Source organism: Dipodomys ordii, unplaced genomic scaffold (genome assembly GCF_000151885.1).
Source record: "Dipodomys ordii isolate 6190 unplaced genomic scaffold, Dord_2.0 Scaffold18, whole genome shotgun sequence".
In the NCBI taxonomy this organism is placed as follows: Eukaryota; Metazoa; Chordata; class Mammalia; order Rodentia; family Heteromyidae; genus Dipodomys; species Dipodomys ordii.
This window is the reverse complement of record NW_012267234.1, coordinates 7858827-7872541: the sequence shown is the minus strand read 5'-3', so window position 1 is coordinate 7872541 and position 13715 is coordinate 7858827. Positions and strand designations below refer to the sequence as shown.

The 13715-nt window shown below is 44.5% G+C and overlaps 1 protein-coding gene across 1 annotated transcript in view; it reads right to left on the bottom strand.

The window, feature by feature from the left end:
* Nucleotides 1–13338, bottom strand: part of Dus2 (dihydrouridine synthase 2) — a 38862-nt gene extending 25524 nt beyond the window's left edge. The window contains exons 1-4 of the mRNA XM_013012667.1: nt 13334–13338; nt 12480–12510; nt 6350–6395; nt 579–670 (exon numbers count right to left, since the gene is read on the bottom strand). Of these exons, the coding sequence (XP_012868121.1) occupies nt 579–670; nt 6350–6395; nt 12480–12510; nt 13334–13338 (174 nt within the window). The remainder of the gene's footprint in view (nt 1–578; nt 671–6349; nt 6396–12479; nt 12511–13333) is intronic.
* Between the last annotated feature and the right edge of the window lie 377 nt (nt 13339–13715).

Below are 13715 nucleotides of genomic sequence, written 5' to 3'. Positions count from 1 at the left end.
AAAAAAAAAAAACAATTGCTAGGCTGGGAATGTGGCTTAATGGTAGAGTGCTTGCCCAGCATGCATGAAGCCCTGAGTTCAATTCCTCAGTACCACATACACAGAAAAAGCATCAATGGTGCCGTGGCTCAAGTGGTAGAGTGCAAGCCTTGAGCAAAAGAAGCTCAGGGACAGTGCCCAGGCCCTGAGTTCAATCTCAGGACTGGCAAAAAAAGCAAAAAGAAAAAAAACAATTGCTATAATTAAGTAAATTAACTGGAGACTAGAGGCATACAACCCACTCCACCAGCTTGATTTTCACAAACTCCAATAGTGTAACCACAGGAGTGAATCTGAAAAATGTTCAAGCAATTTTTCTTTCCTTCTCCTTTTTGTTTTCATCTGAGACCAGGCCTAGAACTCAGCACCTAACACTTTCACTCAATGGCTAGCATTCTACCAACTGCCCGCCCCTCCAACCTCACAAGCTAATTATTAAGGAAGCCACCACTGTGTAATATAGGCGAGGCATTTAAAACTGACTGGCACAAGGAGATCTCTCAGGTGAACCTGAGGCGCTGAAATCTCTTACTTCTTACCATCTGGAATACCACCTTGCTCTGTTCTCTTTCACATGTACGGAAGACTACTCGGTCATCAGGGGCAACAAAATCCACTGTGTTGAGTACCTCTACAAGAAAACACAAACACATGGGACCACAAAATTAAGATGCAAGTTCAACTGGGCACTGGTGGCTCACACGTGTTATCACAGCGACTCAGAAGTAGATTGAGAGGATCACAGGTCAAAGCCAGCCCAAGCAAAAATGTTCAAGACTCCACGTCTCAACATATCAATAAAATCAGGTATGATGCCTCACATCTATCATTCCAGCTACATGGGGAGTAGAAATAGGATGACTATAGAGTTCATGCCTACTCAGGCATAAGTGAAAGACCCTTCCTCAAAAATAACCAAAACAGGGGCTGGGAAGGTGGCTCAGTGGTAAAGTGCTTGCCTTGCATGCATTAGGCCCTGGGTTCGATTCCTTGGCACCACATAAGCAGAAAAAAATGGAAGTGGTGCTGTGGCTCAAGTCGTAGAACGAAGAGGGACAGTGCCCAGACCCAGAATTCAAACCCCATGACTGACAAAAAAATTAATTAAAATTAAACTTAAAAAATTAAAAAGCAGAGGTGGAGGAATAGCTCAAGTGGTAAAGCAACGGGCTATCATGCATGAGGCTCTGGGTTTAAACCCCAGTACTATTAAAAAAATTGAAAGGGCTGGGAGCTTGGCTCTAGAGGTACAGTGCCTGTCTAGCAGGTACAAGACCCCTAAGTTCAATTCCCACTACTATCAAAAAAAAAAAAAAGGAAAAATAGCAACAAAGATGCAATCCTAAGCTGTTTTTGTTTCCTGGAAACAAATAAAGCAACTCTAGATATCTACTTATCTTAAAGTAAGAATATCTGTGAGAGGCTTCTCAAGTGCTGGTGATAATCTATCTCATCCTGATTGTTGTTCACTTTACAATTATTTGTCCAACTGCGTGTTTGTTTCTTATGTACTTTTTCTGAACAATTAAGATTTTGCTTTGGTTTTTTTTTTTTTTGTACTGGTACTGATACTGGTATTAGAGCTTGAATTCCTTTAGCTTTTTCTCACTCAAGGTTGGTGTTCTACTACTTGAGCTACATCTCTACTTCTCACTTTTTGCTGGTTAATTGAAGGTAAGAAAGAGTCTCACAGACTTTTCTGCTCAAGTTGCCTTCAAACTATAATCCTCAGATGTCAGTCTCTTGAGCAGCTAGTATTACAGGTGTGAGCCATCCTGATACTCCAACTCTGGACCTGGATGCTATCTATCCCTGAGACTTTTGCTCAAGGCTAATGCTCTACCACTTGAGCCACAGTGCCACTTCTGGCTTTTTCTGTGTTTTAATTGGAAATAAGAGTCTGTCACATAATTCCCTGCCCAGGGCTGGCTTCGAACCCTGATCCTTATATCTCAGCCTCCTGAGTAGCTGGGGTTATAGACATAAGCCACCGGAACCCTGCCATTTTGTTCTTTTTTTTAAATGCTGGGGGAAAATGTACAGTCTATTCCAATTTAGACCCAAACTGTCCCAGAAAATAGAATTCTGGAGGTCTACTACTGAGCTATATCCCTAGCCCTGGCTAAACTTTATTCAGGATAAAATTATAGTGCTATTGGCTGTGAGTTCAATGTTAATGACCCAATGATATATATGTATATACACATATTTTTATATATACATATATATATATAGAGAGAGAGAGAGCATGCAGCCTTTTTGAAGAGAAAAAAAATTAGAATGAGAGTATATGCTAGTTGATGTTAGTTGTGAACAGAGGCTTGCAAGAATCTAATTCTAGATTTCCCTAGTGTCAACATTTCAGGGCACACTGGCGATGCCTAAAATGCAGCACTCAGGAGATTGAAATAAGAGGATATCAAGTCCAAGACCAGCCTGGGCTATCTATTGAGACCCTCTCCTTCTGTCAAAATCAAATCAAACAAAACAAAACAAAAAAAAGGATAGGCTGGGTACTAGCAGCTCACGTCTATAATTCTGGTTACTCAAGAGTCTGAAATCTGAGGATTAAAGTTCAAAGCCAGCCCAGGTAAACAAATCTGAGAGACTCTTATCTCCAATTAACCAGTAAAAAAGCAGGAACCAGAAGTATGGGTCAAGTAATAGAGCCCCAGCCATAATTGAAAAAAGCAGAAAGAGTGCAAGACCCTGAATTTAGGCTCCAGTATCAACAAGCACGTGTGCACATGCACGCACGCAGGCGCGCGCGCGCACACACGCACACACACACACACACACACACACACACACACACACACACAGAGTCTGTATTTGGGTTTTCAATGTCCTCAGCAACCTTCTAAAACAAAACTACTATAATAACAAAAGTCAACCTTATCTCACTTTTATTTTTGTTCTCTTTTTGGCCTGACTTTCTGAGACAGGGTCTTACTATGTAGCCCAGGCTACTCTGAAATTCACTAGGTAGCCCTGGCTGGCCTTAAACTCCCAATCCTCCTGCCCCAGCTTCCCAAGTACTATGATTGTAGGCATGCACCACTATGCCCAGTACCATTTGTTCTTTTAATGAAGCTCTATAGTAGGTACTAGCATTATTTTTTTTTCCCAGTCCTGTGGCTTGAACTCGGGACCTGGGCACTGTCCCTGAGCCTCTTTGTGCCCAATACGAGTGTTCTACCATTTTAGCCACAGGACCACTTCTAGCTTTTTTGAGTAGTTTATTGGAGACAGGAGCCTCACAGGGATTTTTCTGCCTAGGCTGACTTCAAATGATGATCCTCAGATCTTAGCCTCCTGAGTAGATAGGATTATAGGCATGAGCCACTGGTGTCTAATTGGTACTAACATTATTAACTTTCAAAGATGACTACTATTCCAAAGATCCAATTTGGCAGATGGATAAATATGCCTACCTAAAAGGTTCTTTTGAGAAACGGGATCTTTTGTGTATGTATGTATGTGTGTGCCAGTCCCATGGCTCAAACACGGGGTCTTGCAGTCTGGCTTGACTAGTGTACTACCACTTGAGTCATACCTCCTGCTCAAGCAATGAGATCTTAGAAGCACTTAAGCACTTGAGTGTAGGGATGGGAGGGGAAAAAATGGTGAACAACGTGGTGCTGGTGGCTCATGCCTGTAATCCTAGCTACTCAGAGGCTGAGATCTGAGGACTGATTTAAAGCCAGCCAGTAAGGCTGTAAAGTCGATGAGACTCCTATCTCCAATTAACCACCAGATGGAAGTGGAGATGTGGCTTAAAGTGGTATAGGACTAGCCTTCAGCAAGAGCTCAGGGTCAGCGCCCAGGTCCAGGGGGCTGAGAAGGTGGCTCAGTGGTAGAGCTCTTGCCTTGCATGCCTGAGGCCCTGGGTTCGATTCCTCAGCACCACATAAGCAAAAAGAAAAAAGCCAGAAGTGGCGCTGTGGCTCAAGTGGTAGAGTGCTAGCCTTGAGCTGAAGAGCTGAGGGACAGCACTCAGGCCCAGAGTTCAGGCCCCACGACTGGACCCCCCCCAAAAAAAAAAGCCCTATGACCAGGGAGGTTGGGGGGAGAACAATAGAAAAGATAACCTTACATTGGTCAAGATGCATTATACCTATACTTGAGCTGGAATTGAAACTCCTTTATACGGCTATTTATTTAAAAAATAAATAATGAAGGGCTAGGAAGGTGGCTCTGTGGTAAAATGCTTGCCTTGCCTGCATGAGGCCCTGGGTTCAATTCCTCAGCACTACATAAGCAAAAAAATCCAGAAGTGGCACTGTGGCTCAAGTGGTAGAGAGCTAGCCTTGAGCTGCAGAGCTGAGGGACAGCACTCAGGCCCACAGTTCAGGCTTATGATGGACAAAATAAAAAATTGAAAAATTAAAAAAAATAAATAAATAATGAGTTGGGCACCAGAGGCTCATATCTGTAATTTTAGCAATTGAGGAGGTTGATATCTGAGAATCCCAGTTTGAAGCTAACGGGGATAGAAGGCCTGTGAGACTTTTATCTCCAATTAAACATCAAAAAGCCAGAAGTAGAGCTGTGGCTGAAGTTGTGGAGTGCTAGCCTTAAGTACAGAAATCAGTGACAGTGTCTAGACTCTGAGTTCAAGCCCCAGGATCAGAACATAAATCAATACATTATGTGCATACATACATAATGTATGTATGTACATACATACATAATAAATACATAAATATTTTAAAGCACTTCCACAAATGGAAGCTGCAATTATCATACAGACACTGAACAAATTAGAAAGCTTTTTTAAAAAGGTAAGGTAAAGGGCTGGGAAGGTGGCTCAGTGGTAGAGCGCTTGCCTTGCATGACTCAGGCCCTGGGTTCAATTCCTCAGCTCCACATAGGCAAAAAAGAAAAAAGCCAGAAATGGCGCTGTGGCTCAAGTGGTAGAGCGCTGGCCTTGAGCTGAAGAGCTGAGGGACAGCACCCAGGCCCAGAGTTCAGGTCCCACGACCAGACCCCCCAAAACAAAACAACAACAACAAAAAAAAGGTAAGGTAGAAGATCGACATACTGAGTTAAGTAATCAAACTAAATCTTTTTTTTTTTTTGGCCAGTTCTGGGACTTGAACTCAGGTCCTGGGCACTGTCCCTGAGCTTCTTTTGCTCAAGGTTAGCACTCTACCACTTGAGCCACAATGCCACTTCTGGCTTTTTCTGTGTATGTGGTACTAAGAAACTGAACCCAGGGCTTCATTCATGCTAGATAAGCACTCTACCACTAAGCCACATTCCCAGCCCTCAAACTAAATCTTGATAGAAGCAGCTCAAGACTAGCAGAAAGGCTGACAGAAAAACCACAAAAACTTGGTATGTTTATAATGCACCTTTATTTATAACAGCAAAATAAAAACCCTCGTTACAGTATTAGCAAAACAAATTGTGACAAGTCACCTATAGACTCTGATATGTAAAATGTTCTAGAAGAAAAGTGGCAAAGATTCTGTGTGGAGGAGGTGTGGAAGTCAACTTGTATGTTTAGGAAAACATACATTATTCCTCTTGTGATTACTTCTTTAAGTATGGAGCCTGAAACATACTTTGTAGCCCAAGCTGACCTTGAACTTGTGATCCTCCTCCTCCTGCTGCTGCCTTAACCTCTCAAGTGCTGGGGTTACAGGAATGTGTCAACATACCTGACTAGCGTTTTCATTTTCTAGGGAAAAACCTCAAAGATTACAATTGCAGCCAAATAGAACTGGCCTAATCAATAAAATATAAGCAAAACCACAATTCATCACAACCACTTCCATTTGCACAGAGCTTACAATGTACAAAGTACTTACTGGCACCATAGCTCATCTGATCCTTCCTCTAAGTCATGACTTAAGTAAAGCAAAGCTTATGATTTTCATTTTACTGATAAGAACTGAGGTAGGGAAAGGTCAGGTGACTTACCTAACACACAGCTATGGAGTATCTATGCCAGGCCCAATGCTGAGTGACTCTAAAGCATTATGAAATGGGGATTTCTAGCCACCAAGTCTGTAGGTGGCTTGTTAATTTATTTATCTACTCACTTACTTACATACTTCTTTTACTCTTTCGTAGTGCTGCTGATGCTAGGCAAGCACTCTTACCACTGAGCTATACCCCACCCTTCTCCTCTTGTTTTCTCTCAAGGCCTCTAGAGAGAAGTGACTGAACTTAAGAGAACAAATGATTCACACAGATAGTTATGTAATGCAGACAGGGAAGAATGTGAACAAGGTTGGTGATGGTGCCACTTCAGCCAGCAGGGCACACACACACACAGTCCTGGAGCTGGGGATGCACTCACCATTGACAACTCTCTTGCACTGAAGCATCTTAAGGTCAATCAGCTCCTGCAGAGTAATCAGAAAACACTCATCAGCCCTAGACACTAGACCTTGGGCACAGGAAGGCCTTCATTACATACCTGATGGCCGTTACTTGGTAAATGACCCTATCTATCAACAAATCGTGACTTTTGGGACATGTCCTTTTCCCTCCTTCTACACACAAGCCCTGAATGAATTTCCCTCAATTAGTTGCTCTTCCCAGGGAGCTTGGCTCAAATGGTACAGTGCCAACTATGAGTTTAAAAGCCTAGTAAAAGGGCAAGGCCCTGAGTTCAAATTCAAGTCCCAGTACCACCACATACACAAAAATATTTTTTTTTGGGGGGGTCCAGTTGTGGGCCTGAATTCTGTCCCTCAGCTCTTCAGCTCAAGGCTAGTTCTCTACCACTTGAGCCACAGGGCCACTTCCGGCTTTTTTTTCTGCTTATGTGGTGTTGAGGAATCGAACCCAGGGCCTTATGCATGCAAGGCAAGCACTCTACCACTGAGCCACCTTCCCAGCCCCCACAAAAATATTTTTAAAGGGTTGGTGATACAACTCAGTGGTACAGCTGGGCGCCAGTGGCTCACACCTGGAATCCTAGCTACTCAGGAGGCTGAGATCTGAGGATCACGGTTCAAAGCCAGACCGGGCAGGAAAGTCTGTGAGACTCTTATCTCCAATAAAACCACTAGAAAACTGGAAGTAGCGCTATGGCTCAAGCGATAGAGTGCTCACTTTGAGCTGAAGAGCTGAGGGACAGCACCCAGACCCAGAGTTCAAGCCCCACAACTGACCAAAAAAAAAAAAAAAAACAAGGAGCTAGGAAGGTGGCTCAGTGGTAGAGTGCTTGCTTTGCATGCATGAGGCCCTGGGTTCAATTCCTCAACATCACATAAGCAGAAAAAGCTGGAAGTGGTGCTGTGGTTCAAGTGGTAGAGCACTAGCCTTGAGCTGAAGAGCTGAGGGACAGCGCCCAGGCCCAGAGTTCAGGCCCCATGACTGGCAAAAAAAACAGCTCAGTGGTACAGTGCCTGCCCTAGTGTGGGCAAAGTTTCATTTTCCAGTGGGGGGAAGGTGGGGGAGTGGGAAAAATACCCATAATCTAAGGACTTGGAAGGTAGAGAAAGGAACATCACAAGATAAGAGCCTAGTGTGTGCTATACACCATGACCCTGTCCCAAATACACTAGACAGACAGATAGATAGGGAAAAAAAAGGAAAAAATCCTGTCACATGTTTCAACGTGTTTGAGTCTTTAGTATATTATGCCAGGTGAAATAAGCCAGTGACAAAGCTATAAATACATCATTCCACTTATCTACAATATCAAAAAAGGAGTGTGAGTCATAGAAACAGAAAATAGAACTGTGGTTATCAAGATATAGGGAAGACAAAGAAACAAGGAATTGCTCTTTAAATGGGTATGGAGTTTCAATTTTATAAGAGGATAAAGGGCTGGGAAGGTGGCTCAGTGCTTCTCAAGCACGCATGAGGCCCTGGGTTTGACTCCTCAGTAAACAGAAAAAGCAGGAAGTGGCATTGTAGAGCTGAGTTCTGTAGACCCAGAGTTCAAGCCCCACAACTGACCAAAAAAAAAAAAGTTCCACAGATCAGTTTCACAATAATGTGGACATAGTTAACATTACTGTACACTTAAACTCAATGAATACAGTAAATCTTGAGTTTTCACCACAATAAACCTATATACACACATTTCCAGGTTTCAGGTGGTTAACTGGAGATAAGTGTTTCATGGACTTTGCTGCCCTAACTGGCTTCAAACTGTGACCCTCAGATCTCAGACTCTTGAGTAGCTAGGATTACAGGTATGACTCACCAGTACCCAGCTCCATGAGATTCTCATACCCAATTAACCATCAAAAACCCAGAAGTGTGCCTGGCATTGGTGGCTCAAGCCTGTAATCTTAGCTACTCAGGAGGCTGAGATCTGAGAATCTCAGTTCAAAGCCAGTCTGAGCAGGAAAGTCCAGGACATTTATTTATTTTTTTTGGGGGGGGGTCCGGTCGTGGGGCCTGAACTCTGGGCCTGGCGCTGTCCCTCAGCTCTTCAGCTCATAGACCAGTGCTCTACCACTTGAGCCACAGCACCAATTCCAGCTTTTTTCTTTTTGCTTATGTGGTGCCGAGGAATCGAACCCAGGGCCTCATGCATGCAAGGCAATCGCTCTACCACTGAGCCACTTTCCCAGCCCACATTTATATATCCAATTAACCACAAGAAAACTGGAAGTGGTGCTATGGCTCAAGTGTTAGTGTGCTCACCTGGAGCTGAAGGGCTCAGGGATAGTACCCAGGCCCAGAGCTCAAGTCCTACGACTGACAAAAAAAAAAAAGGGGGGGGGGAGGGCTGGGTATGTGGATTAGTGGTAGAGTGCATGCCTAGCATGCAGAAGGTCCTGGGTTTGATTCCTCAGTACCACATAAATAAAAATAATAGCAATTTTGGGCTGGGAAGGTGGCTCAGTGGTAGAGCTCTAGCCTTGAGCTGAAGAGCTGAAGAACAGCGCCCAGGACCAGAGTTCAGGCCCCATGACCAAAACCCCCCCCCAAAAAAAAGCCCAAAGTAAAGATGGGGCTTAAGTAGAAGACTAATAGAAGACTAAGGCTGGCCTTGGGTGTAAAAACTCAGGGACAGTGCCCAGGACCTAAGTTCAAGCCCCAGGCCTGGTACAAACACACACACATTTTCTTCTCCCTTGACCCTATTTACTGAAAGGTAGAAGTCTAACAGGCCAACAGGGTAGACTCTTGTGAGGAAAGACTACTCCTCCCTTTGGCTTTTGTTAATTGGCTTATCTTTCAGGTAAGAAAGTGCCTGCAGCTGGGTGCTGATGGCTCACGCCTGTAATCCTAGCTACTCAGGAGGCTGAGATCTGAGGATTGTGGTTCAAACCCAACCAGGGCAGGAAAGTCCGTGAGACTCTTATCTCCAACAAACCACTCAAAAACCAACAAACCACTCAAAAACTGGAAGTGGCGCTGTGGCTCAAGAGGTAGAGCGCTCGCCTTGAGCTGAAGAACTGAGGGACAGCACCCAGGCCCAGAGTTCTGGCCCCACGACTGACCAAAAAAAAAAGGAAAATGCCTACATGCCTTGTATGGCATAGGTGCTGAACTAGGTAGGTGGGCTGGCTTGACTACCTAACCTTACAAATGGGCGGCCTATGATGAACTCACCCAGAAAAAACATCCAGGCAAGCCGGGTGCCCGGTGGCTCACGCCTATAATCCTAGCTACTCAGGAGGCCAGACTGGCAGAAAAGTCCATGAGACTCTTATCTCCAATAAACCACTCAGAAAACTGGAAGTGGTACTGTGGCTCAAGTGGTATAGCCCTAGACTGGAGCTGAAGAGCTGAGGGACAGCGCCCAGGCCCAGAGTTCAAGTCCTACAACCCACCAAAAAAAAAAGAAAGAAAAAAAAAAGCATCCAGAAAGCTGGCCTCCAATGCTTGCCTGTAAAGTAACTCTGGATCCACCAGAGGGCACCAGATACCACACTGTGCCATGCCCAGAAGTCAGTGTGTAGCCTTCCACCTATTCATGCCAATCACAGGCCTACCTACCTGACTGCCTGTCTGATCCCTGCAGGAGCTAGGTCTCTTCCAGTATAAACATCTTTGTTTATAAGCCACACTAGCTAAAGTATTAAAATTAATATTTCCTCTATTCCAAATTTGAGCTGGACCCTGAAGAAAAGATTAGTTACATTTACTAGAAGAACTAAGCTTTGCCCAGGTAAAAGGGCCACATACTGAAGTCATTACATAAATCTTGTGCCCTTAAGTTCCAAAGGGTTTGGTAACAACCCTAAGAATCCTCAAAGAATTAGCTGAGGGAAGGTCAGCAGACTAGCTATTTCCTGTGACAACTCTGGTTCCACTGCCCAGCTTCCAACATTAGCACAGATGCCCAGGGCTGTCAGCACAGCATAGCTGTCTAGGTCAGACACTGCATTACGAGAGCCATTACCCCTTTCCACCCTGGAGTTACACTCCACAATCTCCCAAGGAAAACACTGTCTCAGCTCTCAGAAAAAGACCAAAGGGAGATGAGAACAGAAACAGTACATTGACCATGGTGGGAATAGAAGTGAATTGTCAGCACTCAATGGGCCAATTCTCAAAGGACAAGATTAGGAAGAGATGAGACACGCAGAGCCACTGGAGTAGGCATCCAACCAATAGACACAGCAAGCAAAACTTAAGTAGAAAAGAGACATAATTTTTCCCAAGTCTGCTTTTTTTTGTGTGTGTATGTGTGAGTACTAGAAATTGAATTCAAGGCCTGGGTACTTGCTTTTCCTGAGCTTTTGTGCTCAAGGCTAGTACTCTACCACTTGAGCCACAGTTCCTCTTCAGGCTTTTGGGTGGTTAATTGGAGGTAAGAGTCTCACAAATCTGTCTGCCCAGACCAGCTTTGAACCATAATCCTCAGATCTCAGACTCCTAAATAGCTAGGATCATAGGTGTGTTCCACCAGTGCCCAATTTCTAATGAATGACCATGAGAGGGTACCACTGAACAAAGATGGATGATAGGACAGTAGGAAATATGCTGAGGGCTTCAACAGGAGTCAGCCACCACACAGAACCCAGCTGGACTAAGTGGATAGAGAGCTAAGGTCCTGACTATTGTCCCGTAGAGACAGGTAGGGATTGCCATAAGTAAAAGTACCAGCAGTGTGACTCCCTGGCATTTGGTTTTTTTTTTTTTTTTTTTGTCGGTCGTGGGGCTTGAACTCTGGGCCTGGGCGCTGTCCCTCAGCTCTTCAGCTCAAGGCGAGCGCTCTACCACTTGAGCTACAGCGCCACTTCCGGTTTTCTGGTAGTTTATTGGAGATAGGAGTCTCACGGTCTCTCCTGCCCGGGCTGGCTTTGAACCGCGATCCTCAGATCTCAGCCTCGTGAGTAGCTAGGATTACAGGCGTGAGCCACCAGCGCCCGGCTCATTTGGTCTTTTTTTGTTTTGTCCTCAGATCTAGTCAACGAATCTTCAGAGTTCCTCTTCCATTTACCATCCAAATTCAAAACACTTGTTTTGTTTTGTTTTTGCTGGTTCTGAGGCTTGAACTTAGGACATGGGCTTTGTCCATGAGCTTCTTTTGCTCAAGGCCACAGCTCTACTTCTGGCTTTTTTGGTAGTTTATTGGAGATAAGAGCCTCATAGATTTTTTTCTGCCTGGGCTGGCCTTGAACCATGATCCTCAGATCTCAGCCTCCAGAGCACATAGGATTACAAGTATGAGCCATGGGTGCTGGGCTTAAAATGCTTTTTTGGAGAGCAAAGAGGGTCAAAGAGGGTGCTAGTCAGGAAAAGCTATACCTAACCCACACCTGAGCACTCAAGGACCTATGCAAGCAGCTAAGTAATGCTCAGTGCCACCAGGATATGGCTTCAGAGAACAGGTTTCTTTCTCCTGCCCTGGGCATGTTCTAGCAGTCTGAAAGGCTGATGAATGTGTATACTAACAGCCTCCCTTAAATGTGTCTACAAAACATTAGAAGTGAGAATGTGGACCTCAGATCCTAAACTCAGAAGTCTCCCTTTCCACCTTTTACCTTAAGCCTCTAGAAAACCCTTTTCTCTCCATTCCCAGCCTTCCCATTTCACCTTGTCAGCACACCAGAAATATCTGTCCCTGTCCTACAGGTACAGGCATGTCAGTCCCCAGCCACAGACATACCGACTGCCAGCTTCCAGTTCTCCCTCCCACTAGGCTGTGATCAAGCATCACCTGGCACACCTGGCTGCTAGGCAAAATGCCCAGTCTCCTCCCTGCAGGAACAGGACCAGAACTTCACTTTGCTCAAGTCCTTACCCCCACCATCCTGTCACCTCATTTCAAGACTTTCTATATCTTCCTACAAGTCTTTGTCCATAGAGCCCCCTCAGTTTCCCTCCCTTCTATCAATCCCCCTACTCTCCTCCCTGTCCCATCTCAGAGGAAAGCTGGCCCTATCACCTTGTCAAGAATATTAGGCTGTCAAGATGATTTCTGGAACTGAAACCCCTTTGTAAAATTACTTAAACAAGTAAATAAATAAATAAGGGCTTGGAAGGTGGCTCAGTGGTAGAGTGCTTACCTTGTATACATAAGGCCCTGGGTTCGATTCCTCAGCACCACATAAGCAGCAAAAGTCGGAAGTGGCATTGTGGCTCAAGTGGTAGAGGGCTAGCCTTGAGCTGAAGAGCTGAGGGACAGTGCCCAGGCCCAGAGTCCAGGCCCCACAACCGACAAACATAAATAAATAAATAAATTTGAAGGAAAAAAATACTGGGCTAGCATTGGGTGTGGTGATATACATTTGCTAAGCTGAGGCAAGAAGACCAAAAGTTCCAGACTAGTTTAAGCTACATATCAAGACCTTGTCCTAAAAAAAGAAAAAAAACATGGAGAGCTGGCTCAAATGGTAAAGCACCAGCCTAACAAAAGAGAGGCCTTGAGTTCAAACTCCCTCCCTCCCTCCAAACAATTAGAATCTTGTGCTGAGAGTGTTCATTGTCTCTAGCATAGCAAGACCCTAGGTTCAACCTTAGTACAAATAAAAGGTCCCAAAATTTGGCTTATCACCCTAATCTCCCTCCCCTGCCCCCACTATGTAAGTCTTTCCTTCCTCTTATTCTACAAATATGCAAGTCATCTTCAAAGAACTTCCTGTACCCCACTTCTTCAATACCTCAGGCCACCTGCCTGCACTCTTTTACTGGCTTAACCTCTTCAATTCCTGACTGGGTGGTTAGAAGCCTTATTGCTGCCTCATCCCTTGTATTTTCACATCAACTCCCTAACTCCTTAGACATTCACCCTAATGTGCCATAGCTATTCCCAAACACCGTACTCTCCAGCAAGTACCTTTCAACTTTCTTCTTTTATACACTCATATTCTCTACAGTGCAGGCTACAGAAAGATTCCAATGCCATGAGGGTACTAGGTACAGCATACTCACATGACAACAAGAGTAAATGGGCATGGGAGCATATATAGACAAGATGCCATGACCCTAAAACAACACTTAAACTAAGTAGTAATCATTCAGGAAAAAAAAAAAAAGTGAAACGCTCCACTTATTTAGTAGTAGTGGGGACCAAACTCAGGACCATTCATACATGCTAAGCAAACACATACTACTGAGCTATATCCCCAGCACTTCTGGTCTTCTTGCAACTGGATTTCTGTGTATCAAAAGGCATAGGTTTTGACTTCTGCTTTTCCTGATACTTCTTTTTGTTGGTGCCAGGACTGGGGCTTGAACTCAGGGCTTGGGCACTGTCCCCTACCTGTTTCACTCAAGGTTAATGCTCTACCACTTGAGCTGAA